Source organism: Calonectris borealis, chromosome 19 (genome assembly GCF_964195595.1).
Source record: "Calonectris borealis chromosome 19, bCalBor7.hap1.2, whole genome shotgun sequence".
Classification (NCBI taxonomy): domain Eukaryota; kingdom Metazoa; phylum Chordata; class Aves; order Procellariiformes; family Procellariidae; genus Calonectris; species Calonectris borealis.
The window spans coordinates 5,375,557-5,403,125 of NC_134330.1; the positions used below are offsets into that span (position 1 = coordinate 5,375,557).

Below are 27,569 nucleotides of genomic sequence, written 5' to 3' on the forward strand. Positions count from 1 at the left end.
GGTGCTACACGTCCCAGAGACAGGTTCCCCTGAGAGAGAGTTGATTGGCGACAATGAACTCATGCAAAGGAGATTAGAGATGTAAAACTCCCTTGATTCTGCTCTGCAGTGGAAAAGGTCCTGCAAAAAATCGACTTAGTTTATTCCTTGGTGACCCTGTCCCCCTCTGCGAGGGCTCTCCGCAGGGTGTCTGATGGCAGCAAGCAATTAACCCCCTGCGAGCCCCGAGCAGAGGCAGCAACGCTGTGACCCTCTCTCCAACAGACGCCGGCTGGGCTCCTCTGAGATGGCGCAGAGAAGCAACCTCGCAGTCCCCTTTGAAGTGCCTGTCCTGGCCCTTTGCTTTTTGGCATGCGTAGCCACAGGTAAGCAATGGAAAAAATCCGTCATGGCTTTGTCCGTCACGCTGACACGCAAAACTGTCCGGGGTTGGGCAGTGCCCAGGGTGATGTGCCACACAACATCCCAGCTTTCAGACGTTCTGGAGGTCATCCCCAGAGGACTGCCTAAAAACTGGCCTCTGGTTTTGAGTAGCAGAGAAGGGAGGAATGCTTCAGCGTTTTCCAACATTATTGCAGCAGCTGCACAGGGATGACAAGGCCACCGTTTTCAAACCTGCTCTAAGCAGTGAAAAGGGTGATAGCTTTGGCCACCTGGGAACACCAGGGAAGAGACAGGGAGCTTCTGACTTCTTATATTCACACAACTATAGTGCCTTTATATTCTGAGCTATGTTTTTAGTGCATTCATCTATGACACAGGCTACAGTAGCGAGTTTCAGCCCGTTACAAAAATTTATTTCCCATACTGGTTCTTCATTTAATATGTCCTGAGATTTATACGTTAGACAAACTGCAACTTTCCAACAGCCGGACTCAGACTGGCTGGGGAATAGCTGAGGAGCTGATTAACTAATTTATATTCTCAAGCGCATTCAGTTCCAACCAGCATATCAAACTGTGGGGACAAAACCAGAGGGCACAGGTATCCTGCATCGGTGACTTGCAGCAAGAGGGTGAGCAAGACTGGCAGGATGGAGGTTCTTTTGCTGTGTGTGTTACATGGTCACTGCTGGTTTTCAGACCTTTTCTTATTACAGGTCAGGTTTTGGCGTTCTTGCAATCAGTTGCAAAAGCCTGACTATTTTAAATAACCGTGAAGGGACCTCCCTCTCGTCTCAAAAACTGAAGTCCCACCTGAAAACAGCTGTTAGACTGAAGCCTGAAACTCAGTCCCTTCTCCAAGGTCCAGGCCTGGAGAAGCTATCAGGGCAGCTTTTGTGGGAAGGGTCCAGCTTAGGATGCTTAGTGCCCTCGTTCTCCTTTTGCAGGTTTGGAACTGTCTGTAAATAACCACGCTGCTGACTTCTCCCTGTCTACATTGCCTGGCCCTCCCGTCTCCCTCTCCTGCCTAGTACAGAACAGCAGCCAGGCTGAGGAGCTGCTCTGGTACCGAGGAGATGGGAAAGTGGATCTGAAGGATGGGAATAAAGAGAACGTCAGTAACATCTGCGTATCCCCAGTCACCGAGTCCGACAACGGAGTCACCTTCACGTGCAAGCTGGCGCGGGACAAGTCTGTCCGGGTGTCTGTGATCCTGGATGTCCAGTGTGAGTTGCAGTGGTGGATATCTGTGCAGAATGGCTGGGCGGGACGAAATCATGGGCTGAGCACCTCAGTGTCTGGGCGCTAGGTGAAGGCGGGGTGTTTTGCACTCTTGTACGCTGTCTTCATCACGAAAAAATGCGTTTAGGAGGAGATAACTCACGTGATAAGACACTCCCTTTCCATAGTGGTGCTTATGGCCTGATCTAATGCCTCTCTTATAGGGAGTGGGTGGGCCCTTAAGTAAGAAGATGTTCTGGATACGTCCCTGCCTCCACCTAGATTCTTTCTCAAGGATACAAGTCAGGGCAGAGGAGTCACGGGAGTGACCGTCCCTGCCACTGATTGCCCTGCTGATTCCCGGGGATCACGAACGGCTGCACAACTGTGGTGTGTTACACCACGGAACAAGGTGCACAAGCGATGTGTAAAGGGAACTTATTTTGTATTAAATGGTGAGCAGCAGTATTAATGACCTGTTAAACTGCATTACTGTGAACAGTTCCTCCCCGGCTGACTGGAGAAGAGTCCCTCCAAATCGAAGAAGACAAAGATGTCACTCTGTCCTGCAATGCCAAATCCAACCCTCAAGCCCAAACAGCTTGGTATAAGAACAACAACACCTTGACCCTACAGCAAAATCGTTACCAGCTGTACCAGACTAGCGAGGTCTTTCAGCTCGCTATCAAAAAAGTACAGAAGTCTGACAACGGGACCTACACCTGCGTGGTGAAATCTTCTTTGGGAGAGGGGAGAAAGGATTTCCACCTGATAGTTGAAGGTAACAAGGCCGCTGTCAAACAATAAGCTTTACAAATAACTCTCCATTCTTTTACAGTGATAGCAATCCATTTCTATTAAGAAGTGTAAGTGGTAAATTTCCAGTGTTAACTTCTGAGGGCACAGCAACAGCAAGGAGCTCTCCTTGCACCTGTGCCTGGGACCACAGCACCAGGAAGGGCCTTTCCTGCTCTACCTGTTATTCAAAGGCATTTGGCAAGCGGCCATAAGACCTGAGGCGGGCTTATCCTACTGTCTCACTTCCCACGCTGACAGGGCACATTCAAGTGTGGTTTAAAGCACCTTAGGTCTTACTTGAAGCTTCTTACTCCAACCATAGTATTCTGTCATACCGGAAGAGCTGCTTAAGGCAAGAGGGAGTAGTTGTCCTCCAGAAGCAACTAAAGCCCTGTGGACAACAGGGAGGTGGAGGCCTTGCAGGGGCTGGATGCTCAAGTCTCTCTCATGGGTGAGGTGACCCACCAGGCATCCATTTCCCACCTGCCCGGGCCCCTTTCCTGTCTGCACTCTGGGAACAGGGAGGAAAGCAACATGAGCTGTGCCAGTAATACGGCTGGACATCCTTATTTCCATGCGTAAGAGTGCCTTGGGGATCTTCTTCAGAGACCGACATTTTGATTCTTCTTTCAGCTCGCTCCCTTCTTTCCAGGGGACTAACCCACACAGGCAGTCTGCGGGCAGCAGGGAGAGCAACAGTTCAAACCAGTAGTGACAGCCATGGGAAAAGAAATATGTCTTTCCACAGTTCTGTGAAATGTTCTGTTTTGTATGACAGCACCAATCTATCAAATATTCAACCTCCTCTCCCTCTTGACAGATAAAAAACCTGTTTTTCCCAAGGAGGCTGTTATTGCTGCTGTTGTGGTGGTTACACTCACGGTACTTTTTGGAATTGTGGCTCAAAAAGATAAAATTTTTAAGGTATGGAAAGCCCTAGTTTCTTAGGAAAAATTTAGTATTGTTTTGCTGCAATGCCCTGTTTTCTTTTTACCTTTTCTATGCTACTTTGTAGTGTTGCTTTCCACTGTTAGAGAACTGCTACATACTACCTCTTGCTTTAGAATTACCAGTAGATAAATCAAATATTAGGTATTTTAAAGTGGAAAGCATTGTGCACTTGCAAGATAGTCATAAAAATATCCCTATGGCCAGGAAATACAAAAGATAACAAGACTGCTTCTTTATTTTCAGTGCTTCAAAAGATCAAGTGAAACAGCTCTGTAAGTATTTGACTGCTTATTCATGCAGGTTCCAAAGGAACCCCCTTCTTTAAGCCTTGGCAGAACCTGGGAAAGAAAAGAGACTCAGCACGCTAAACCCAGCCACGCTGAGTTACCGAGCTCTTGTTCTGGCTGGCTAACATGAGCCCGCACCTTCTCTCCCCGCAGAGAGGCCCCACGGAGCAGAGGTGCATAGGAACACGGCAGGACGCACGCAGGGCTCCTGCCCTCACCCTGGCCACCCCAGGGCCCTGGCTACGCCTGTGGGGAGGCAGTGGGGAAAAAACATAACAGCGTATCCCCAGCCTGCTGAAAGCTTTCTGGAGCTGAATGCAGCCCAGGTGAATTCAACTCACTTGTTTTTTTCCCTCGTAGGTAATTTTTCATTTCTTCTTTTCATTTTGCTGCAGGTAAAGACCACAAGGTTCCTGTGCATACCCAGAAAACATCGTTTCTAGTGGTGGAACATAAGCCCTTGTGGGAGATGATGAGATAAAGCACTGAAACAAGTTGTTTTGGGTCAAGTTTATACAGTCTTTTCAAAATATAAATGGTTCTTTGCATCTGTTCATTCTAACACTGCTTAGAGCACCGCCATGGGGGGTGGGCTGCCTGAGCTGTTGCCAGATCTCGCCCTCTATGCTTGTTCCTGAAAGGTATGCACATGCAGTCAGGCATGCGGCTTGTTGATCGGTTCACAGAGGAATCCATACCAGGTTGCCACAGATGGTGATACTGATGTACAAATAAAGTGAGGTGTTGAGCTGGCAGCTGCTTTCTTGGCCCTGTCCTACAGTGCCATTCCACAGGGTGTCAGGGGTGGTGGCAACCCAACTTGTTGCCCCTTCCCGGTAATCCTATGGGCATCTCAACTTCTGTTGGCCAGGGCGAAAGCCGCCTGGCACTGTGCACTGCGGTTGCACCCCCCGTCTCCCTTGGCCGAGAGCAGACCTCAGGGCTCGGGGCAGCCCCAAGCGCTCGATAATACACAGTGGAACTTTCAGTGTGAATGCTCCAGCACCACGATGGCAGGAAAACCTCTCTATCCCGCCCCACAACAAATTCGCCACTCAAGCATTTTTCTCAAGGTCCTGGCAAACTTTTAAGGCTTCATCGTGTCTTGGAATGGTACGTTACTAATACCGTCAATAAACACCGTGTGCTGTAAATCAATTCGAGTCTGTGATGTGCAAATACTCTTCTCAGAGGAGCAGGGCTGTTACTCAACAGGACGCCTCCGCAGCGTGACCCGGAGCGTGTCCTTGGCTGACGTTCGCCGGTGCTCAGGGAGGGCCGTCACCGAGCAGCGTCGGCACCAGCTCAGGCTCCCAGGCGCCCGGCCTCGACGCCTGCTGCACAGACCTGTTTCAAGCCCTCCCGTTAAGTGCAGAGCAGGGGTGACACCATGGGGGTAGAGCCTGAGGGCAGCGGGATGGGGACGCTCCAATGGGGCCTCCCTCGTTGCGCCGGCCCTGAGGGAACGTGGCTGCCCAGAGCCGCAGGGCCGTGCCCCGGCCACACGCAGCCGCCGGCACCGGAGCGCCTCGGGGCGGGGAGGCCGCGGCCACCGGCACGGCCGCGCGCTGCCCCAGGCTGCCGCAGAACGTTCTCGAACCGGGGTCGGGGGTTGTGAGGGGACGGAGCTCGCAGCGCCCCCGCGCGGCCGCCGCCGCAAAGGCGCGCGCAACCGCCACAAGCTTGTCCCTCGCGGCGCGCCGTCCGCCTCCCGCCCTCCCCTCCCCGGCGCTGCGTGGGGCCCCTCTTCCTGCTTCCGGTGCCGGGGCTATAAGAGCCGCTTCCGCCTGAGCGCGCGACCTGCGGTGGGCCCGGCCGTTGAGCGGCGCTTTGCGTTCCGGGAGCTCGCGCCGCCTGTGCCATGAACGCCCGCGGTGAGGGGCGGGGCCCGGCCGTTACCGGGGCAACGGGCGGCTTGGGGGGGGGGGGTCCTGTCCATTGGGGGGGGCGGTTACCGCGGTAACGGGCCCGGGGGGGTGGAATTACCGGGGCCGGCGGGGAGAGGCCTGGGGGGAGAGACACCGTTACCTGGGCAATGGGTGGGTGGGGCGGTTACCGGGGCAACGGGCCCTCAGGGGAGGGCTGCCGAGGAGGAGGGGGTTACCGGAGAGAGGGGGTGTCGGTGCCGGGGGGGTCTGCGGGGCCGGCGGTGATGGTGCCCCTCGGCCCCCAGGGCTGAGTACGGAGAAGGCCGCCGCCTTCACCCGGCGGCTGCGGGCCGAGCCCCAGTTCCTGCTGGCCCAGAACGTGGCGACGTGCAACGACCCGCTGGAGGTGTGCTTGCAGCGGCAGGTGGTGCAGGACACGGTGCAGGTCTTCCAGCACGCCGTGCCCGCCGAGGGCAAGCCCGTCACCAACCAGAAGAACTCCGGTAAGGGGCTCCGCGGGGGCCAGCGCGGGGGGCCGGTGCGGGCGGTGGGGAGGGGTGCGCTCCCCCGGCGGCTCTGGCGTTTGGGGAGTGGATGATGTAATGCCGAGTGCGCTCCCGGGAGCCTCGGCGGCCTCTGAAGTCCTTTTGTCAGGCTCGGAGCAAAATTGAATCCCTGCAGCATCCTCTTGAGTTAATAACAGTCTTTAGACTTGCAGCGTTTGCCTATTTTCCCTTCTGTATAGTGTAAGATAAAATCAGTTGAGACCTGCATTTGCAATAAAAGATTTCTGAACGTCTCATGAGCTTTTTGGTGTTTTACAATCCCAGCCAGAACAGCGGGCCAAAGGCTTGAGGCAGAACGGTGTCACGAATCTTGTGTTTAAAAAAAAAATCTTACGCAGCTCTTAAACATTCCAGTTTAATTCTTGTTCCTTTGATCTCTCAGGGAGATGTTGGATCTTTTCCTGTCTCAATGCAATGCGTCTTCCTTTCATGAAGAAATACAACATTGAAGAGTTTGAATTCAGCCAGTCGTATCTCTTTTTCTGGGATAAGGTACGGTAGTACGGGTCGCAGATTGTGCTAGGATGGCTTATGCAGTCAGGTATTAGTATTGAAACGGAATTTCCTTTAGGCTGGACCGTCTTAACTATCCAGGTGGAAAACGTACATGAGAAGAAACTTCAAAAGTTCTTTAAATATGTATTTTAAGTGTGGGTTGAGCAAAGTGGGACTTTCAGCTTGAGAAGTGAGTTGTCAAGATGTCAATGTTTTGGAATAGTAAAAGTTGTCTTTCAAGTGCTGTGTGTATTTCAAAAGTTACTTGTAGGAGGCTCAGGGGAAACATGACTGTGACTTTCTGTTGAGCTTTCAGTCGTCCTTGTGACCTACTGATCTGCGAGCTGTGTGCCTGTTTTTTTCCGCTAAGGGAAATTGAGAAAATCTAGTACTAGTTTGGGCCAGGCTTCATTGCATAACTTCTGTTTCACATTTCCTGTTCCCCTACCCTCAAGCTCTGTGCGAACCCACTCCTAAATATTTGGTCTGTGACAGAAATAAGTTTGTAGGATAAGCCCTGGGCTGCTGGGGGGAAAATAAGCACTTCAGTAGATGAGCAGAAGGTAGCTTCATCTAGTTAGGACTTCCGAAGAACTGACTACTCAGGAATGAATTAATGCACATGCCACACTTAAAATATCTGTTTTTCCTGCCTGTCCATTACAGGTCGAACGTTGTTACTACTTTTTAAATGCCTTTGTGGAAACAGCTCAGAAAAAGGAGCCTGTGGAAGGAAGACTGATACAGTTCCTGCTCTCCAACCCCACAAATGATGGTGGACAGTGGGATATGTTGGTTAACATCATTGGTAAGAGAATTAGTCACTAGGAACCCTTCCTGAAATTGCACGCTGGTTTGAGAGATGAGGAATGAAATAGGAGGAGTTGAGTTTGAGACCTGGGAGTTCACTGAGGAACATGATGCCATTAGCCACTACCTTTTTTAATCAAAGACCTTTTTCATGCCAGCTTACAGATACTAGGCCTAAATCTTGTCTGGGATCTTCACTCTTGCATATTGCTGATGATGATAGAAGCTCAGAAGATCAACAGAAGTAATTAGATATCCCAGACTTTCATTTCGTGAAAAAGTTCAGTCCCCTTTTACTTCAGTCATCAACTCGACATCGTTTGTTTATATCCATGTATACAATTTTCATGGCACATAGTAAGGAAACTATGATGTAGATGTAGACCAGGGTGTGTCTACAAGGCAGAAGCAAAACTGCTCAAGAGTTGCAGCCTGAAGAAAGATGATATAAAGATCAGTGAGAGGGAAGCGATGTGGAATGTGGCAATGCTGGTCTTACAAAGATCTAGTTTAAGTGGGATCCTCCTTACACTGATTAAGGAGATACTTTTCCATGTCTGAATTACACTGGCAGTTGCTTTCATTTGTATGGTGAAACAATGTGACACCTTTGTAAGTCAACAAGCCAATAATGTAAGTTTAGAATCACAAAAGGAATTTGTTTCTTTGAAGCCTGGAGGTTACTTTTTCCCCATCCAGTTGTTATAAATATTTAATCGGGGCAGAGAAGATTTTGGATGCTGCTGTTACATCCAGAGCCTTGCATGGTGTGATCTTTGATTGGTACCATAATGTAGAAGGCAATTGAGCTGTGTTTTATAAACGTTGAGGAGGAAAGGAGACTGGGAAGTTAGTCACTTAACCTTAGATAAAATACATGGAATAATTCATAAAAGGCTCAGTGGTTTAGAAGATATTTCAGGAGCTTAATTTTCAAGTAATCAGGTTTTTTTTCTGGTGAAAAGAGCTTCTTAAAAAGCACTAATTAGTTTAGAACTTTTAAGCATTGAATTAAATGATACCAAGCCATTCAGGGATTCCACCTTTTGGGATACCTATGGAATGCAGATCAGAAGTCAAGAGTCAGTCACAAATTAAAATGTAAACTTTGAGTACTTGTAACCTTTAAATAAAATAAGAGACTTTCTCTTATAATCTCTGCACAAAACCCAACTATATTTAGCTTTTATGTGGGTATAAGCGGAAGCACTAGCATCTGCTGTGTGGAAAAGACAATTGTTAACCCATAGTTTTATTACTTTCCTTTAGAGAAGTATGGTGTTGTCCCCAAGAAATACTTCCCGGAGTCTCATACCACAGAGGCTACTAGAAGGATGAATGAGATCTTGAATCATAAGGTAAAATTGATTTAGATGATACAATTAAAGAAAGGGAAGGGATGGAAATGACCCTGCTCCAGGTGTTCCTAGCCACCTTAATTTCTCTTTGTTGACCGAAGTACTAAGTGCATCTTGGCAACTTAACTTGGTTTATTCAAAAAGCAGCCTAAAGTCTCAGCAAAGTCTGATGTTAATCTTGAAACATGGAGCCTGAAAGTGTGTTTATGGAAGATGGCCGTTGCCGGGCTTCAGTAGCTTGAAAGTACCTCACATGGTTTTAGTAGCAATTGTTCCTAATCCTCAAACATCCAAAAAGTTAATTCTTGATTTGTGGCTGATTAAGTCTGTTTCTCAAAACTACCACTTGGCCTCTAGGTGACTTTTTTCAGTATTTCATCTACCAGTATGCCAAGGTTTCTAGAGATTACTGCCAAATTTTATGGAAAAAATTAAAAAAAAAAGTATTTTCAAAATACTGAGTCTTAAAAATTGGCTTTCAGTATAGAAGTGTGCAGCTTTGTCTGAAGGAAGGTGTAAGCTTGTTCCCTGAACTACAGAATTGAATTAATCTGGGAAGATGCTAGTGTAAGTAGCTAGATAAAAATGCAATTAAAGCATTTTTTTTACAGCGGGCTTTGATTATTTTTCTTCCAGTTCATATGCTACATACTCAGTGAAAATTGCCTGCTGAAATCCATATAAAAAATGTAAAATGTGCTGAAATGAGCTTAGACATAATGAATGGTGTTAATGTTGTTCTAGTCTTGAACATGGCAAACCAGCTGGTCTTGTGGGATCTCCACTCACTGTTCCTGGCCTTATGGATGGTGACAGTAATGGGAAGTGTGTGCTCTTCTTACTGCATTTCTGCATGCAGTGGGGAAATGCTCCATTCTTTTTATCAACCAAGAGATCAATTATGCATTAGAATTGCAAAATAAATTTTACAGTATGAAGACGGTCTGCTCTGTGAGTCACAGAGGTGGTGATGTGTATGGATGTTGCGGCATTGGTTATGGAACCGAGAGAAATCAAGCCTTAAGAAGAGCTAATGGCTGTAAGCTTCAAATCAATGGTTGGAAAATAGTAATTGAGTAGCAACTATTTGTTAATTTCTGACTATTTTTTTGTGATCTTTTACTTTTAAATCATAAAATTATCTTGATATTTTTTTTTAAAGAATCAATATCTAACAAAGCCTCCTGAAAGGGATTTTCTTTGCATTTTGAAAACATGTTATGAAGAGCAAAATAGGTGCTTGAAACAACCAGATAGGAAGTTCGGAAAACTGATCAGGTGGCACCGTTCGTACAGTTATAATAATGACTTTCTCTTTAAATAGATGAGAGAATACTGTTTGCGGCTAAGAAATATGGTGGAAAGTGGGACAATTAAAGGAGAACTTTGTGCTGCAATGGACACAATGATAGAAGAGGTAAATATACTTGGGTGCCATGAATCTTCTTGGAACATGAGGCTAGAATGGATGAGATTTCTTGCTTACTCTTGTTCTATAGCTATTGGATCACCCAAAATTAAGTGCCTTTTGCTTGCCTAATTGGGAATGTTTTGTATGGCAGTGTGCTTGGAGATATTCAAGTGAATTTCTTTGAAGTGGCTTGTTGCTTATCTCATTCTGAGTTTTTTCTAATACTTCCAGATAAATATCTTGAATTTATAGTTTCCAAAACTATGACATCTGCCCCTTTCTGTAGGAAAGCAGCATTTTGTATCTTGAGAGGTCAAAATAGCGGCCTATCAGGCTTTTATAAATAGTAGGAAACAGGCAGGTTGAAAATTGCATTCTGATGGCTTCGAATGCAAAATCCTATCGCACAAGTGTTGTTGCAGAAATTCCCCACAAGAGAGCAGAAAAGAACAACAAAAGGGAGTTCTCTGCATTACGGGAGAAGATGTGAGCTGAACACAAGGCTGAATCCAGCTGTGGTCTGATACTGGGGGGCAGCAGAGGAAGGAATCACAGCATCTGTTTCTGGCTGTGTGAATTAACTCAGAATCAAATCAATCAGCAAGTCTGTAGTATGCAGGGTGTGTGTAATGGCTGGCCCTCCATCTGGTCACACTGAATATGAGTGACCCATGTAATTTTTCTTGCTCAGTAGTCCTTATACTTGATTCTTAAATAGCCAAAAGTAATTTCAAAAGTTCAGGCTGTTTTAGTTTGACCAAGAGCATGCATTTTTAAAAAAAGTACCTATTTCATTTGTTTCTCAAACATACAATGCAAAGTGACCCAGTGGTTTTAATGTCTGTCTTTAGGTGTCTCAAGAAATCAAATGTTTTGGTTATGTGTATTAGTTTTTCTGCAATCCAGTAAACATCAGTATTAGGCAGAACGTCCCTTGGGCTATTCCTGCAAAGTTTCAGGCAGTTCCACTAATATGCAAGTATTGATTAATGTGTTAGTTTGGTCTTTGGAAATTCATCTTTGCACTTCATGTAAAAACCTGTAGCTTCTTTTTATCTAATTTTAAGGTTAGATTAAAAAAGAAAACTGATTCGTGTTCCTTGGGTTATATTATTGAAATGAAAACTTTTATGAAATGTATGCCTTAAGATCAACAGTAATTCTGTGCTTTGAGCCTACCCCAGTATGTTGCCAGTCAGCACTTAGTTCAAAAGTGAATTAATGGAACTTACATCCAGTGTGTCCAAAAGCTCTTGGAGGATTTTACAGCAGAGATCAAAATCTTCCTAGAGATGTTCATTTTTAGGACAATTACATACAGTTCACTGCAAACTGTCTCTCCATTTGTTTAGAGCATCTTGCCCTCTGACGAGGGATCCTGGAACTGGCATTAATGGCTTATTAACTGATTGCAATTTGTCTGTTCTATAAAAGGTTATGCTTAATTCTCTGAAGTTAACACAGTATTTTCTCCTGCAGTAGTATTAGTGGTCTGCTATTGCAACTTAAGTGGATTTATTTTCAATAACTTTGTAGTTGAAATGTGCAATTGCACCTGTCTTGTATACTTTAAAAACACTTAAAGGTTTGAGATCACTTTTATTTCATGTATTTATATGTATATAAGTGGCATTGCATCTATTTTTGTATGTGTCAAAGCAGAACTTGGTTTTGTTCTGTGAAGTTTTGTTTGCATAGCAAATCTTGGTTTGCTCATGCTGGGAGGCAGCGCTGTAGCTAAAATGGAGCAGTTGTACTGGAACACAAGATTAAATATTCACTCCAGAACTGTATAAACATTCTTCTTATCAAACCAGCGCACAGTGGGTCAGAAGTTGAAATCAGTGCAGTGCATGTGATTGAATTTTTCTTCCTTTACTGTTCTCCTTTGTAGATTCTTCCTTATCAGGAGTGTCCTTCTTTTCCCCTCCTCGTTCGTTTTAGTTTTTAGCACAAGCCACTATATGTTTGCCTTATCTTGGCTCTAGTTGTCACTAGAGTGATGTAAGTCACCTTTTAGTTTAAATATGTCTACTTATTTTATTTATTGATAGAGGAAGCTTGTGAGATACTAAGAGATGGCCTATGATGGGTGTGGTGGCAAAACAATTGAGGGAGACCATTCCCAGGCTCCACTGCCTCTGTTAACTTGAGACTTTTGTCTCCATCATTTTCCTTCCTCTGGCTGGAGCCCGCTTGCTCGTTGCTTTCCTTTTAGGCGTTTTTCTTGCTTATTTTGTTTTCATAGCCTCATCTCTCACCACTTGGGGTTATCTGAGGTAATGTGCGTGTATCCACAGCAAATGCTACCTTTCATGCAGTCTGTGCAAAATTAAATATTTATAGTAGCTTAGGGATTTATATTTGCTCTTTAACATCTTTATTGAGAAATAAATGTGTGAGTTCTTCCAGTAAAAATGTTAAGCCCACACTCTAGTTTCAACCCATAATCAATCTTTTCACTTGTTTTCTTAAATTACTTGGAGCAAAACACCTTTGTATTTCATGCACAGGCAAATAGTGTTATTTAGCACAAGCATTGCACTCCTTTGACCGTCAGCACAAAGTGCACACTAGCACAAAGCTAGTTCTTATGGAGCCTTAGGATCCATATAAATCAGCTCAAACAGCTCCAGAAAGAGTAAGTCAGCTTTGGGAAAGGTATTCTGTCTCCTCCTGTGAAAAGTCAGCGAGAGAAAGTGTGAAGACTGACAGCCTAGGAAAGCTGGCACAAACCACAGGCATCGGATCCTAGTGCAGAAGGTGCAGTTGAGATTTGATTCCCCCTCCTCTTATTTTAAATAACCTGCTGGTTCCTTGCAAGGAAGAAACTTGTGCTCAAGACATGGACAGAGCTGAAGTAGAGCAGTGTCAGCTGAAGTAAAACAGATTCGAAGCTGTTTCAATATGATTGAATTCTCTGTCCCCAGAGCACCTGTGGCAGATCCTGCTAAATATCCCTAAAGACAGTTATCTGGTACGCTGCCTACGCGTTAGCACATTTTACGATAAGCCCTGTGAGAAAATACAGTAGTGATTCTTAAGTGCAGTTTCATATTCTGATTTATAGGGAGGCTGATGACTTGAAATCTGGTCAACTTTTTGTGCTAAAATGCTAAAAGAAAGCTGCCGGCTGCGAAGGATGTCACAGTCAGCAGGCAGGGATCTTGAATTAAATTACATAACGTGCCAGCAGCTCAACCCTAAACCGAGACATTGTTAAATCTATTAAAACAGACAAGAATATATTCTAGAGTTTTGAAAAGAAGCAAAGGCCCATCTTTGAAATCCAAATGAACGTTCCAGGAAAAAAGGGATTAGTACAGGGGAGACACGGGATAAAATGCTTTCCTGTATGCATGTTAGAAGGTCTGGTTTGTCTCTGCGTGGGGCAAACCACCTCGTGGAACAGGGGATGCCGAATGCTTAAGCCTTTCTAGAATCAGTTTGATAGTTTCTCTTGCACTGGGAAAGTATCTTGTTGGAGGAGCTTCAGAATTACTTACGAAACATTGGAATGAGACTGGGCAGTGTATTGGCTTTTGCTTTTGGCTGCTGCATTCCTAGGATAAACTGGAATGTATATGTTCAACCTTAAGCTTCTGTTTTGCCTGATAGTTTGCCTGAGAATGAAGAGTGTAAGAATGGAGAGAGATGCTGTTGATTTTCTGTGGTCTTTTAGATTGATTTTGAACTGTTGAAATGCCTAGATTTCCAGAGCTGAATACAAATAATTCATATGTTCTTCAAAGGTGGACGTTAAGATCCCCTTTCTCCAGCTGGTTCTCACGTGGAGAAGTCCATTCATCAGTGGCATTGCTGTGGTAGGAGAGGCAGACCTGCATGTTTCAGCAAGTTCACAGCTGTTTGCTTCTCTGAGCAGGTATTCAGAATAGTGAGTACTTGCCTGGGCAGCCCTCCGGAGACCTTCTGCTGGGAGTTCCGGGATAAGGAGAAGAACTACCACAAATATGGCCCTGTGACACCGGTCCAGTTCTACAATGAGCATGTGAAGCCTTACTTCAACATGGAGGACAAGGTTAGGGATGCTGAAAGGCTGTAGCTTCCCAAGATCTTTTTTTGCTGCTAAGCCACTTATTTCCCACTGTTTCCACCCCTGTGACTGCGCCATATGGGATGGGTACCACTCCCACAAGTCAAAGATGGCCCTATGTTTATTCTCTCCATTCTCCTGTTTGTGCTCTACCCTTCAATTAGCTGTGATCTCGCATTACACTTCCACAATGATTTTGTAATGATAAAATATGTAATGACCTAATCAGTCATAAAATGCCATAAGAGAGCAGGAATAACATGCAAAGCTGCAATGCCACAGTTATGAGGTGAACTTCTAAAGCAAAAAACCAACCAAACAAAACTTAAACCTGATATTTCAGCCAAGTGGCTTGTTTGCTAATGGGACAGACAGCTAGCTGGGACAAAAGCAGTTCTCTGAAATTCACCTAGGTTCACTTCTCAAAAGATTTCAGTTAAGTTGCACCTTAATTTATGACATCTTGGTTTTTGGCAGATTTGTCTAGTGAATGATCCTCGACCTCAAAACCCGTACAACAGGCTGTATACAGTGGAGTACCTGGGCAACATGGTAGGAGGGAGGAAAACGCTCTATAACAATCAGCCTGTTGATGTCTTGAAAAAATTGGCTGCAGCGTCTATTAAGGATGGCGAGGTTGGTTTGGTTTCTGTTCATAGATGGCATGGCGCAACTCTTGTAATGTAAAACTCACTGGGATATGGCCTAGACATAACTCTTCCTTCTATTTGTAGGCTGTGTGGTTTGGCTGCGACGTTGCAAAGCATTTCTATGGCAAGCTGGGAATCAATGACATGAATATGTAAGTAGAAAATCAAAACAGAATACCATTTGGGGTATTTGGCTAGGACTAACAGTGCTTTGGCTGCTTAAGAAACTAATTTGTCCATACTTTAGATTATATACCCAAAAAGAGTATATTTAAGTAATTCAGCAGCAGCAGAAATGTGGGGGTTTTTTTTCCACTTGTTAGCTAAAATATTAATCCTTTAAAGATACACTACAAGGGATTGTAAATATTCTTACTCATTTGGATTGTCTAGTATCTGGTGAGAGAAACTCCCAAAGGGATCAGTTGTTTTATTTATTCTGAACTTACACGCCTGTGCAGTGGCTCCTGGGTCAGGGCAGTCTACTGATTCTCTGGTTTTCTGGTGAGAATCCTCTCTGCGTCCTTTTTGATATTGCTTATGTGGCTTTCTAATAGATTTAATCATGAGCTGGTGTTCGGTGTCTCTGTCAAGAACATGAACAAAGCAGAGCGATTAATCTTTGGAGAATCAATGATGACCCATGCCATGGTCCTGACGGCTGTCACCGAGAAGGTAAAGTCTCTCTCCACAAGTTCTGATGCTTGCACAGATGTATTTGAATATTCTGGCAGCTTGTTCATGTGTTCTGGGCACATTCACAGTGCGTGAGCTGTTCCGCTAGAGTTAGCGTGTGTGCCGCAACACCCTGCTGCACAAGGCCTAGGTTGTCTATTCTCCCTGCGTTGTTTGTGTCTGAGTGTTCAGAACTATAAATATTTAACAAGGAGGGAAGAATTTTGGACAAGTCAAGGGCTTCTTCCCTTCTGCCCACAAACTTTTATTGGAGAAAGGGAAAAGCAAGTTAGCTTCTATTTTTAAGATACCAGAAGACCTACGTTAACTGATTTTTAAATACAGATTCTGATGTATCTTGCTGAGCAGGAAATCTAGTATGACAGCAAGTATTTCCCACCCTACCCCATTCGATGGGTCCGTCCAGTCTGCGTTTGACAGCATGAAGCTCCTTCTGTTAAAATGCCAGAGGCACTTTGCAACAATCTTAACCTCCTGCAACTCACTGGCATGTGACCTCTCTGACCTACTCATAATTAGGAAGAAAAATGGTGTCCAAAATAGCTCTGTGGCAGACAGTAGGCTGAGTTGAATCCACAACTAAATCTGCTCCTGGCAGCATAACAAAGCACATATGAAGTAAAAAGAACCATGTGAAAATTTACAACTCAGGGTTATCTGCAATGTTGATGTTTTCCATTTATTTCCAGAAGTTGTCATTATTAATAAGTTTCTTTGAAATGATCTCTTCCTGTCCAACATGACCTTGGCTTGAGAAATAACAGCTTGCATAGAGCTGAAAAAGTTTGCTTGGGCTCTGGAGTTTGAGGACTTGAGGTGGGACTGCTGAGTCATAAGCATTTTTACTTTTCCTGTTGTGTTCTGTGTTCTGAGCTCTTAACACTTTTATTTTGTGCATCAGATTGCATGAACACGTCTTTAAAAAAATGTTGTTTTTCAGTTAGATACTAAAAATGATACTTTTCTAGTGTTCAAAATCTATTTATCTATTCACAACTGAAGTGTGTATATCTGTACTTATTGTACCCAGTTACTGGCTGCACTTCATTGGCAGCTATAGTCTATGGTCTGTATTTTTAAATTCATACTTTTGGATGCCTAAATGTATAGTTGCATAAAGTGTGATCAAATGTGACCTGATTTCTTTAAGAAAAGGATGTGTATAAAATCAGTATATGATGGATGGTATCTCTAAAATCAAAAGATAGTTTAAAAGAAATTATCCTAGAACAAGTTCAGCATTTAGAGGCTTTTCCACATCCAAAATGGACTAAGTTGTTTCTCCTTTTTGCTTGAACATGTTGTCTTATATTAAACCTTAACGTAATCTAGAGGAGCTTTGATAAACTGAGTTGTAAAATGTAATACTTTGGATTTACCTGCTTCATAAAAAGGCTTTGAAGATTTAAAAAATCCTATTATGATTTTACAACATAAAAATTGATGTGGATTAAATGCACCTTTTGTTTAAAAACTTGCTGTACATAAACATGTTTATCCCCGTGTCTGTACAATAGCATCAACAGTTGACTTGTCCTCAGTCTGGTAGCTCTTGAGTGTCTCATTTTAAGGACTGCCTATATTTTTTTAAGTAAGAATAGAAGCAATACAACAATATTCCTTTGAATATTAAAAATGAATTTGTGGGATGTTTTCCAGGTTAGTTTTTTGCATTTAAAAAATAATATGTAGTAGCAAAAGAGTAACTATTCTTTGGTTCCTCAAGGGACTTGCTGTTTCCTCAGGAGAGGCTGCTTGAAGGAAGCAACAGTTCACTTTGTGGCACAGCAAGCCTATGAAGGTGTTTTCAGTGCTTTTATGTACTTGATAGATTTGAACCAGACTTCAGATATATGCAATGCAGGCTAGAATACGGCGTGCTTCTGAACATGAAATCAAATGTACTTCCTGCTTGTTAGAAGCCTCGTATATCTCTCAAAGCACCAGACCTGGACCTGTATCCTTCAGCTAGGTTCAAGTGTTCGTGCTTGCTCTTACTAATACTGTAACGTTATTACAGTTGCTTCATTGCCCTTGTTCCTTTCCTCTGATTCCTCATTCAAGCAAGTTGTGCATTCTGCGTTTCAGAAAGTCCCCATGTCCTGGCAGGTGACAGAAGGCTGCTTAAATTCTGTCAGTCAGTTAAGTCCAAACTTGAATTTAGTTCAGTTTAAGTTTTCTGGTTAAAATAAATATTTATTGCAGGCTTTCTTCTTGACCACATTTCCTCATTTTATGTAAGCAGATAGACAAGTATTTTAGAAAATACAGGGTTTTTTTTTTTCAAAATACATTTCTCCAACCGTTAGCAAGAAACCATTGTCTGAAACTCGCCAGTGCCTATAGACTTTTGGGAGTGGAGCTCTGTGGTTTGCTGGTGCTGGATTTAGACTTGGAAGGGTTGGCTGCTATGAACTCACATGGTCCTTCACTACTGAATAGCCATCAACTTGTTTTGTCACAGGATGGGCAAGAAGAGGCATTTGAAAAATGGAGAGTGGAAAATTCCTGGGGTGAAGACCGTGGTAATAAAGGTAAAGTAATTTATAGTCACAGGAAGAGAAAACTGAACTTAGTGTTTGGAAATAAGGAGGGGGAAGGGGGAAGGGGGATGTGCTGTGTGTCCTTCACCAGGACGTGCATGAAACAAGCCTGCAAACAGCATGTGGATCACTGAGTTATGGCCCTGTATTCCTGGAAGACAAACATTTTTCACTTAAATGTGATTTACATCTAAGTAAATCGAATGTAAACATTGAATGGAGGTGCAGGAAATGTCACAGGATAAACTTGACACTGTGGTTGCAAGTTCAACTGCAGAGGCAATTGCATTTTTTGGGAGATGGATGCTGACACTTCTTGACAGACAGGGCATCTTTGTCCCAAGGGCAGGCGGACAAAGCTGACAAAGCACCTATGGAGGCTGGAACTGGAATGCTGAGTATAGCTCAATGATATGGGGCGATCCAATAACCAAACTGTTTAATTTGTCTATGGAAGGTAATGAGAAGATACTGGTGACTTCAGATAAAGTTCATATAATGAAGTATTTAAACTTTGATAAAATAACTTTTTTAAGGTTGATTAGTTTATTGCTGTAAAGCTGCTTATTTTCCTAAGCATTGTATACCAGTTTGCTGTTGGTCCCAAATAAATTGCCAGCTATTATCCCTGTCAAAAAGCAGCAGCTGTAGGAGTTTGACAAATGTGGTAGGGAGAGAGCAGAACCTTTGTAATTTTGTTGCTTATAATCTTTTGCTGCAGAACACAAGTCTGAAAAATCTGGTAGTATTAGTCTGAAAATATAGTAGTACTACTCTGAAATACCACGAATTCCAGTGAGCGTGTAAACCAATCTTTTAATAGAGGGACAATAGGTAAGAAATGCTTCGCAGTATCAAATAAGATAGCATCACTTCCAAGAACTGCACTGTATAGAAATGCTTTTGCCTTCTAGTATGAAAGTAGAAATAAAGACTTCACTGCAATACTTTTAAATGTACTGAAGTTTTTAACAGAGCTAAGCTTAAATCTGTACACTACAGCTGTCTCATCTTTGGGACCTCATGCTGGCTGTGGATGATACTACTTAATCTTCCTGAGTCGTGTGAAACCTAAGTGGTTTATTATTTTCTTTTAAAGCGCTGTTTGTCAGTCACTGCAAGCTTTTACTTACTGATTTTGTAGATGAGGAAATGAGGGTATGGCTGGTTCCAGCTTGTGCTGTGAACAGCTGTAGTGTAAACTGTTCTAGCTCTAACACCTGTCTGTAAAAAAAAAAAAAATCATAATTCTGGTTGCCTTTCTAAAGCTGTGCTGAAAACATGACCTGTGGCATCGTTGCAGTGTTCCTCTCTGGTATGACGAGCACTAGCAACAACAGAATCCAGTTACATGCAGTTCAGCTCATGCCAGGTTTTCTGCGTGAACTTGCTTTCTGGCTGATGACCTGTCTCAGCCTGCGCTATTGTTCTTTTAAAAAGGCTTTGTGAGCGCTGTAGGGCTGTGGCAGGGTGGATGTGCCAGCCCGGCATGGCACATGGGCAGGCGGTGTGGACAGAATGGTGAGTCACAGCTGAGCGGCGCCTTAGGAAATTGCTTCTAGTTGCTTCCCTGCTCAGCCTGGGGGTGACCGGAGGGTGCCGCTCTGCCTGGTTCGAGGGCCGGCTCTGACCTCCCCTGGCCCTCGGCGAGCGGGGCTGGTGGTGTGAGAGCGTTTCTACTTGCTCTGCCAAGGCCTGCAGTCAGTCAGCTTTTCCGACTGGAGCAGAGCGAGGTCTCCGTGATTTCTGTCGTATCCTATCTGAGACAGGCCGGATGTGGACTCAGCCATGGCATAAACTCACTGGTGAGCGTGCCAAGCCAGACTTCAGTGTGTCCCAGGGCATAACACAATAGTCACTGCTGACCACATTTTTCTGTTGCAGATTAACACCAAATGTTGTGCTCACAAGATTCGGTATGGCTGAAATTTCCCAGGATGTCTGAGGTTTCTTCTGGGAATAGACTATTTCTGGAAAACTCTCTTTTAGGATGTGGTCTTATTCATCAGCTTTTGGTATCTTATACATGAACAGCTAACTAAAAGATAGAATATTCTTGGAACAGTGTCTTGGTTTATGTTCTGGCCCCTTGCTCTTGCAGTAGTATCTGTTCTGAGTTAGCTGTCTACAGTCACAGCGAAGTATTCTAATAAAAATCTTTAGTCTTGACAAAACAATGAAACTGTGTTGATGTTCAGCCTTCAAGGCTCATCAGTGTGACAGCAGTAAAATGTACTTTGGAATGCTGGATTAAGTAAAGAAGCCAAATCAATACTAAAAAAAGTAACATCAAAACTTTTCTTGTCTCCAAATAAAAACCAATAACAATTTTGTTAAGCATCTTTATGTATAATAGAGAATGTAAAATATAAAAATACCGGGTTAGTTGTGCTCTTATAGTCAGAACACTTTGTTTTGAGACACTCCAGATACTTGGTTTGTGATGTTAGCTGCTACTAGTGTTAGAGGAATGCTTCCAGGAAGGAAGTGCCTCAGCTTGCTTTACAACTGCCCTGTGTGGACTTTGGTCAGTACTCCAAATCTTCTGAAGTTAAGAGGTGTCTGTCAGCAACTTTGATTGTGCTAGCCATATATGCTCCTTGGCCATGGTTCAGAGTTGTTCTTTATTAGAACTGCAGAAAGACTGGGCTTAATTTCAGGATCTTGGCTACTACTCCCAAACCACAGTGCAGTAGACTGAAGCCTGACACTGCTAGTAAAAGTTGTACCTGTTGAGCTGTGACTGAACAGCGGCAGTTCTGTGCTGGTGTTACTGGGCTGGAGCATCAGTGAATGCTCTGACGGAGCTGCGGAGGCTGTAATCGATGCGTGTGGAGAGCTGCCTGCATTTTTGGCTTTCTTCTCTTTAAGCATGTAATCCAACATCAAAAAATAAAAACTACAGCAACTAGAAGTGAAAGAAGTGTGGTGCCTCAGGCTTTAAGTTAGGAATAACACTAAATTAACCCAGTTAGCTAATCTTCTTTGAGTATTACTTGAACTTGTTTGCCAGCTTTGTAAGCTTAACTTGTTACTTGGTTTGCAGTAACAGTTTAATTCTCCTTAGACATTATCTCTTCCAAATATGGATTCACTTTTCAAGAATAAGTTCTTCTAGAGCCATTTAGGAGGAGCTAGTTGTTCTTTTGAAATATAATAGGACCCCAGAGTGACTTGAATAAACCCTGCCCGTAACTTGTATGCATCTATTGTATGCATGCCATCTATGTGAACTTTTCTGGGTGAGTCACTGTCACTTATCTGATTTGTACTGGTAGAGACAATGGTCTCTGGAAAGTCTTGCTCACTGCCTATATCTTGTTTTGGTTAGGGAGTTGCCTGGACAAGTGCCTTGACAGAAAATCCCATCAGAACTAGGAGGCTTGATTCCATTTCAGACTACTTTTTTCAAGGAGGTGAATCCCTGAATGATTTTCTTAGGTATGACCAAACAACCCACTGTTGAGCTAAAGGCAACTGGGCATATCCTTCAGAGCTCATTCTCAAACATGAGAAGAGGTTACTTGACAGGGTTTCCTCCCCTTCCTCCTGCCCTGCTTTTTCACTTTTCAGCATCCAGTACTAGCTGGTGTAGGAGGGTGAGGATTTATCATCTGTCCTAACTCTTGCTATGCCGCCAAGTCTGTCTGGCAGTGATTTTTTTATCTTATCTGCCTTGTTAAGGAATTGGGAAGCTGTGCTTGGATAAGTCCAGTGCAGAGAACCAGAATCCACATCAGTAAAGAGGCAGCCAAGAATGATGTTAAATTTGGCACATCCCAGTTGAGGCCCAGTTGGGTGTGGGGGATACAAGTAAGCCCCAACTCCATTATTTCTTGGACAGGATGATAAAGGGTACAGCCTTCAACAAAACACCAGAGACTGGACTTTGAGTCATTAAAAAACAAATGACTTATTGTTGGTAGGAAATGGAAGTGTTTTTTCACATGGGGTCCCTCTTGCTTTGCTCCGAGTACAGGCTAAGGTGCCAGGTAAGACCTGTTTCCCCAGACTTGCATGGTGCGGGACTGGAAGAACTGTGACTCCTGGTTTTTGGGTATCATGGGATGAAGTTACTTATATGCTCACACTCTGCGGAGCGGGCAGAACTGAATTCTTGTGGTAGCGCTTGTCCTGGAGAAAGGGAAGCCCTGGAAACAGCCTAGCATTGCCTCTCCTAAATATTTAGTAATTACATTCATATCTGTTGTAAGTGTTTCTTGGAATCCTGTCTGTTTTTCCTCAAGGAACGAACACAGCTGCTGACAAACATTGCTTGTTTTTTGAGGTAAAAAAGTCACTTCCCAGTGAAATATTTCCTTTCTGTGTTTTACTGGCACTTTGTCAGCCATACAGGCAAGTTTAATTATTCTGCTTACTCTTTTGTTCTGGAGACACAGTACATTATTACCTAACTTTGAACCCGCTTATCCCATCGGATATCTTTTTTTAAAAGCAAGCAAGAGGGGAACACTAAATCACATTATCACATCCATTTGATAGGGGTCCATCTGCTTGTTTTGGCATGAAAAGAACTTTCTTGTGGTACATCTCCAGCTAGAAGTCGGCTCCCCTTTGACTTTTCTAATCTCTTGTGCTGACTGTTGCATACTTACTCTTCTGCATGAAGACATCTTAAGGATTTAACTGTAGACACTTAGTGTCTTTATTCACATACGTGTGTATATGTATCATCCTGTAAGTACACTATGACAGAATGGCTTTGTTAATTTATTCTCCCTCTGGAGGAGTTAAGGCACAAGCACAAAGTAGCTTGTATGAGGTCCTTTGGGCAAGGGCTTTATTTTCAGGTGCCCAAATCCTAGGTTATGCAGTAACTGGCAGGCCGTTCATCCTCGACTGACCTCTCCCTGGCCAGCAGCTTGTCAGTTTTAAAATGCTGCGTGTTCAGATTTTCCTTTAAGTTAGAGAAATGTGGAGCAGCCTCATACACAGAGTACACTTTCGTAGTCAGGTGCTATGTTCTGTTACAAGAAGATGCTGCTGTTGCAAGTTCTTTTCCGTATTCTGGCCTTAACTTACAAATGCTTTGAGTAGAAGCAATAGATTAATTGCCTGAGGTAAAACTCCGTTGTGTACCCTGCCCAGAAATGCAATAAACTTTTCTGTTTCTTTTGCTTCTGCCTGTTACCTGGATGGAATGCAGAGCTCAGGGTTGCCTTCGGCAGGCTCTTCGGTATATGTATTGCTGCGTATAAAGTATGTCTCCTTTTAATGAAGAAATTGATAATGGCTTTCATTGTGACACTGGGCACAAGCCTTCTCAAAGAGCGACCTTACTTATTTGCATGTTCTGAAGTTCTGCTTGACGTTTCCTTCTTGTTCAGACACTGCGATCCTAATCAGCGCTGTCAAGCTTTGAGATACAGGATGTCAGAAGCAGAGTTCATTATCCTCTCAGGGTGCAATTACTTGTTGGCTCTTGGGAGTGAGAGGTTTTTGTGTGTCCCAAGAACTCATATCCTGAAGAGAGAATAATCAAGGCAGCTCCCTTTGGCAGTGTTTCCAAAATGGCTTCTAGCTCGGATTACAATTGATAGGGTTTTTAATTTATGGGAATTATCTGATCTCTTGCTTTAGAAACAAGATGGTGTAGATAGATGCATTTATTGTCCATATTCTTTGGACATTTTCGTGTTTCATTTGATTGTGTGATGATACTGTATAAGGACATGAGGAACTTTATTACATAAAGCCTTCTCGTCTGTCTTCTAAATGCTTTCTTTCTCCCAGCCACTCTTATTTTCAGTTCACCTTTGAATAGTTTGTTTCCAGTGGTAGCTTTCTGCTAAAACCTGTGATACTCTAAATGTGACTTTTTTCTCTCAGTTCAAAGGCTGTTCACTGAAATTCTCAGTAAGGATGATATTAAGGGAGAAAATCAAGATTTAGTTCAGCCAAAGTGTGATTTAGATGGCTTTACGTTTGAGGAAAGCAGATGGCCTCCTTCTTACTGCAAGAACTAAGCCAGCAAAATTTTCTTAAGCCAAAGATGGTTTGGATAGTCACCTGGAAAATTTCCCTTTTCTTACCAAAATCCTGAAAACTGCTAAAGCCAGATACTCAGATAATTTTACATTCTGCCTTAAATACTAATTTTTTTTTTTAAGGCATTGTAATTCACTTGAGTATTTTCAATGCCTATTTTAACAGAGGAAGCATAAATGACGAATATTCTGGGTCTTGTTTTTCCTAGCAGGCTTCTTGCTTGGTCTTTCAGTGTACATGAAGTACATTCGGTTAGCCTGTATGTTAATTTCTTTATGATTTTTTTTTGTCTTGAGACATACGAAGTATGACTAGGTCCCGTTTGTAATGCATCATTTATAGGTGAAACTTGTATATGTGACTGCTTCACTGTATTGGTAGTGGTTCTCTGTTGTAATGAACTGTTTTCATCTCCAGGTTACCTGATCATGACTGATGACTGGTTTTCTGAGTATGTGTACGAAGTTGTGGTGGATAAGAAGCATGTACCAGAAGACATCTTGGCAGTGATGCAGCAGGAACCAATTGTTTTGCCAGCTTGGGACCCTATGGGGGCCTTAGCCAAGTGAACTACAGAATATTTGCCTCTTAATGGTCAACCAGAAGTAGATGCAATAGAGAATTCCAGTGGTGGGAAGCCATAGCCAAATGATAATGTGACCAAGCACTCAGCATGGTCCATATTCTTGAAATGTAAGTTAAGGATCCTTGGGAAATAGCGCTTTACTGACTTGGCTGAATAAACCTCTCAGGCTACTCCGCAAAACTAAAAAGGGAAAAAGGAAAACCTCATAATGAAATGACAATTACTGTCAATGGCAGTTTGATTTTACCTTAAGTTTTTAATAAAAATCAGCATAGTAACTCAGTAGAATTATTTTGACCAGTATTTTCCCTAGAAAAGATGGCCATAAAAGAGGCCCTTTAGAATTAACAGCTAGGTGATTGTTAGAACAAATACAATGAGATACTTAAAAAATTAACCATCCATGGTCTGGCTTTACCATAAAAGAATGCCCAAATTATTTTATATATTTACATTTTTAGTTTTGCTGAAGTCTTGGAGGGGACATAAGAATTGAAACTGCTAAAAATTTTCTCTTCCAGCAGAATTGGGGGGGGGAAACGGTTTCCAGTTTCACTTGTTTTTATTCTTCCATTATTGAGCTAGGACTGGATAACCCATATCAAGGCCCAGTGCTATGTCTGTGTGCACAGGAGTGCTATTTTTCAGTTATATTAGCAAGAACAAACGTAAATATGTTCACAGGTGGAGTTAGTGTCATGCTCAACAGAAAAACACCAATGTTTTAATTGCTGCATTTTATTTGGATGTTTTAAAAAACAAGATGGTGCTATGAAGCTTTTGAATAAACACTTTCTAAAGTGACTGATACAGCTCTGTATTCTTTTTTAAATGAGCCTCATGTAACTAATGAAATGGAAAGATACTAGTGACCTACAAACAAATCTAAGTGAGCCAGAATGTGAACATCAGGAAAACATGCTGCTCTATGTTCTTGTAGTAGTCAACAAAGATAAACACATAGTATCCCATGTGCTACAGGCACTCAAATAGTTTGGTGATGAGCACAGTACTAATCCTTCGATTTAAATTGTGCCAAAATGGCAGGCTGTCTTTGTGTGTACCCTGACAATTTTCCTGTTCTGCACTGGGTTTAGTCATAGGCAAATAAGAGGGTAAGTGAGGATAAAGAACCACACAGAAACACAACTGCCGGCTACCATGGGTAGCAGATAGAAGTCAAGTACGAGCAAAAGAAGGATGTTTGGTATGGCCATGGTGCTCTACAATCTGGTTTGACTCTTCTTCCATTTGGACTACAGAGAAAGTTATTAAATTATTATGAAAGTGTATCTTATGCTAATTATACAAGTGTGTGTGTGTATGTGTATGTACATATATTAAAAATGCCAACTTGAATCATGGCTGCATGTTGCCTGCTGAACTAAATCCAGATTAGGGTTTGTCTGGGAGTCATCTAAGATGATTCAACCTGCTGTGATTAACATTTCCTGAAGTGGGCAGGAGTGCTGGTTAGCTGAGAGAAGTTGGTATGGAACAGCAGCAGGAGGTTGCTACTCTCCTTGAATGATGTGTTTTAAGAGTCTCTGCCCTTTGCAGTATTTTCTGCAAAGGTAACAAAGCTGTTCTGGAGAGGTACAGAATGTATCTTGACAGTACAGTGATACTATAATTTGATTCCCTTCTTGTAAAATTCGGCTCGTGTTATCCTGGGCTTATGTCAAAAGGCTTTCTGTCCTCTCAGGACCCCCTGGAGGGCACAGGAGCAAATGGCTATTGCTCTCAGCCTGCCTTTTCCAGTAGCAAGGGTCATGAGCAATAACAGAAAGCTACACCTGTGCAGTAGATTTCCCTAACCTAGAAGACTCCAAGTTCAATGCTCAGATCTTCTTCTGTCTCTCGAGACGGGCAGATGACCTTTCTTGCTTTCAGTGTTGACTGGCAGAAGTATGCATCGCATGCAGTTACCTTTGTGGAAGTTTGGGCATTTTAATTATCAAGGTATTGTTGAATAGTTGATTTGCCAAATATATTTAATTATCAGTTTATTGTCAAATATTTTGCTGCCATTTCTGATTTATACTCCGTGCTCATTCAAAATGTGATCTCTATCAACCCATGCAAATGTATATTGTATAGGGAACACTGCCTAGCCAGGAGTAACTGGATATGCAAATAGAGCATGCAGAACAAGTGTGAACTAAGTTTGAGTGGTGTGGAAAGAAAAATTTAAAAATGTCGTGGTTGATCACATACTCTTGTAAAAAAAAGTGATACAATATTGGGGTGTATAAACAGAGAAGTAGCCTGCAATATATGTAAAGTTACCCAGCTTTGCCTAAGACTATTGGGGAGTGAGCTGGAGTGCAGTACCTAGTTTAGGGTACTGCACCTCAGGGAAGATGCAAATCAGAATGAGTGTAGAGAAGAGTGGTGAGAATGATCAGAGGACTTGAAACTGTGACTAGTAAAAGGCTGAAAGAAACATGGTGTTTAGTCAGAGAAAAGGGGAGACATCATGTTCTTTTAATTCATAAATGGGTGCTTTAAAGAGGGGAATTTTGTTTCCACTGCTCATGACAAATTGATCAAAAAGTCATGGGCTTCAACTGCAGCAAGATTTAGTGAGATTAGGAGAAGCTTTCTGGTGATAAAAATAGTGAAGATTGCTGAGGATGTGTGATGCCTCCCCTGTTAGAGATCTTTAAGAATCGGTTACAGGAGAACACGTCAGAAATGGCATTGGTAGAGCTGATCCTGCCTTTTGGCAAAGGGATGGACCAGGTGATCTTTTGAGGTCCCTTCTGGCTTTATGGGTCTGTGATGCACAGTCCATCTCACGCTGTGTTACTTGCATCAAGGCGAGTAAACACTTTTGTACTCGATGCTGAACCCTGGTGGCTCTGAAACACAGCCAAATCT

The 27,569-nt window shown here is 43.1% G+C and overlaps 2 protein-coding genes across 2 annotated transcripts; both read left to right on the forward strand.

Moving 5' to 3' along the window:
* The first annotated feature begins 286 nt into the window (after positions 1–286).
* On the forward strand, positions 287–3,629 carry TMIGD1 (transmembrane and immunoglobulin domain containing 1). The gene is made up of 5 exons (XM_075169104.1): positions 287–365; positions 1,331–1,609; positions 2,107–2,385; positions 3,223–3,326; positions 3,597–3,629. Exons 1-5 carry the CDS (start codon positions 287–289, stop codon positions 3,627–3,629), a joined length of 774 nt encoding a protein of 257 aa, XP_075025205.1.
* Positions 3,630–5,318: 1,689 nt separating this feature from the next.
* BLMH (bleomycin hydrolase) lies at positions 5,319–25,490 on the forward strand. Its single transcript, XM_075168620.1, has 12 exons — positions 5,319–5,514; positions 5,814–6,011; positions 6,457–6,566; positions 7,236–7,377; positions 8,649–8,737; positions 10,062–10,154; positions 14,032–14,187; positions 14,680–14,838; positions 14,937–15,004; positions 15,410–15,527; positions 18,013–18,082; positions 24,518–25,490. Exons 1-12 carry the CDS (start codon positions 5,502–5,504, stop codon positions 24,667–24,669), a joined length of 1,368 nt encoding a protein of 455 aa, XP_075024721.1. The 5' UTR covers positions 5,319–5,501; the 3' UTR covers positions 24,670–25,490.
* The last annotated feature ends 2,079 nt before the right edge of the window (positions 25,491–27,569 follow it).

Excerpts from the sequence above, each read along its gene's own strand:
- TMIGD1 (XM_075169104.1), top strand. The coding sequence starts at position 287 with ATGGCGCAGAGAAGCAACCTCGCAGTCCCCTTTGAAGTGCCTGTCCTG. Across the intron at positions 1,610-2,106 it reads TGTGATCCTGGATGTCCAGT|TTCCTCCCCGGCTGACTGGA; the intron begins GTGAGTTGCAGT and ends TACTGTGAACAG. Across the intron at positions 2,386-3,222 it reads TTTCCACCTGATAGTTGAAG|ATAAAAAACCTGTTTTTCCC; the intron begins GTAACAAGGCCG and ends CCCTCTTGACAG.
- BLMH (XM_075168620.1), top strand. Across the intron at positions 6,012-6,456 it reads CACCAACCAGAAGAACTCCG|GGAGATGTTGGATCTTTTCC; the intron begins GTAAGGGGCTCC and ends TTGATCTCTCAG. Across the intron at positions 14,839-14,936 it reads CGTCTATTAAGGATGGCGAG|GCTGTGTGGTTTGGCTGCGA; the intron begins GTTGGTTTGGTT and ends TTCTATTTGTAG.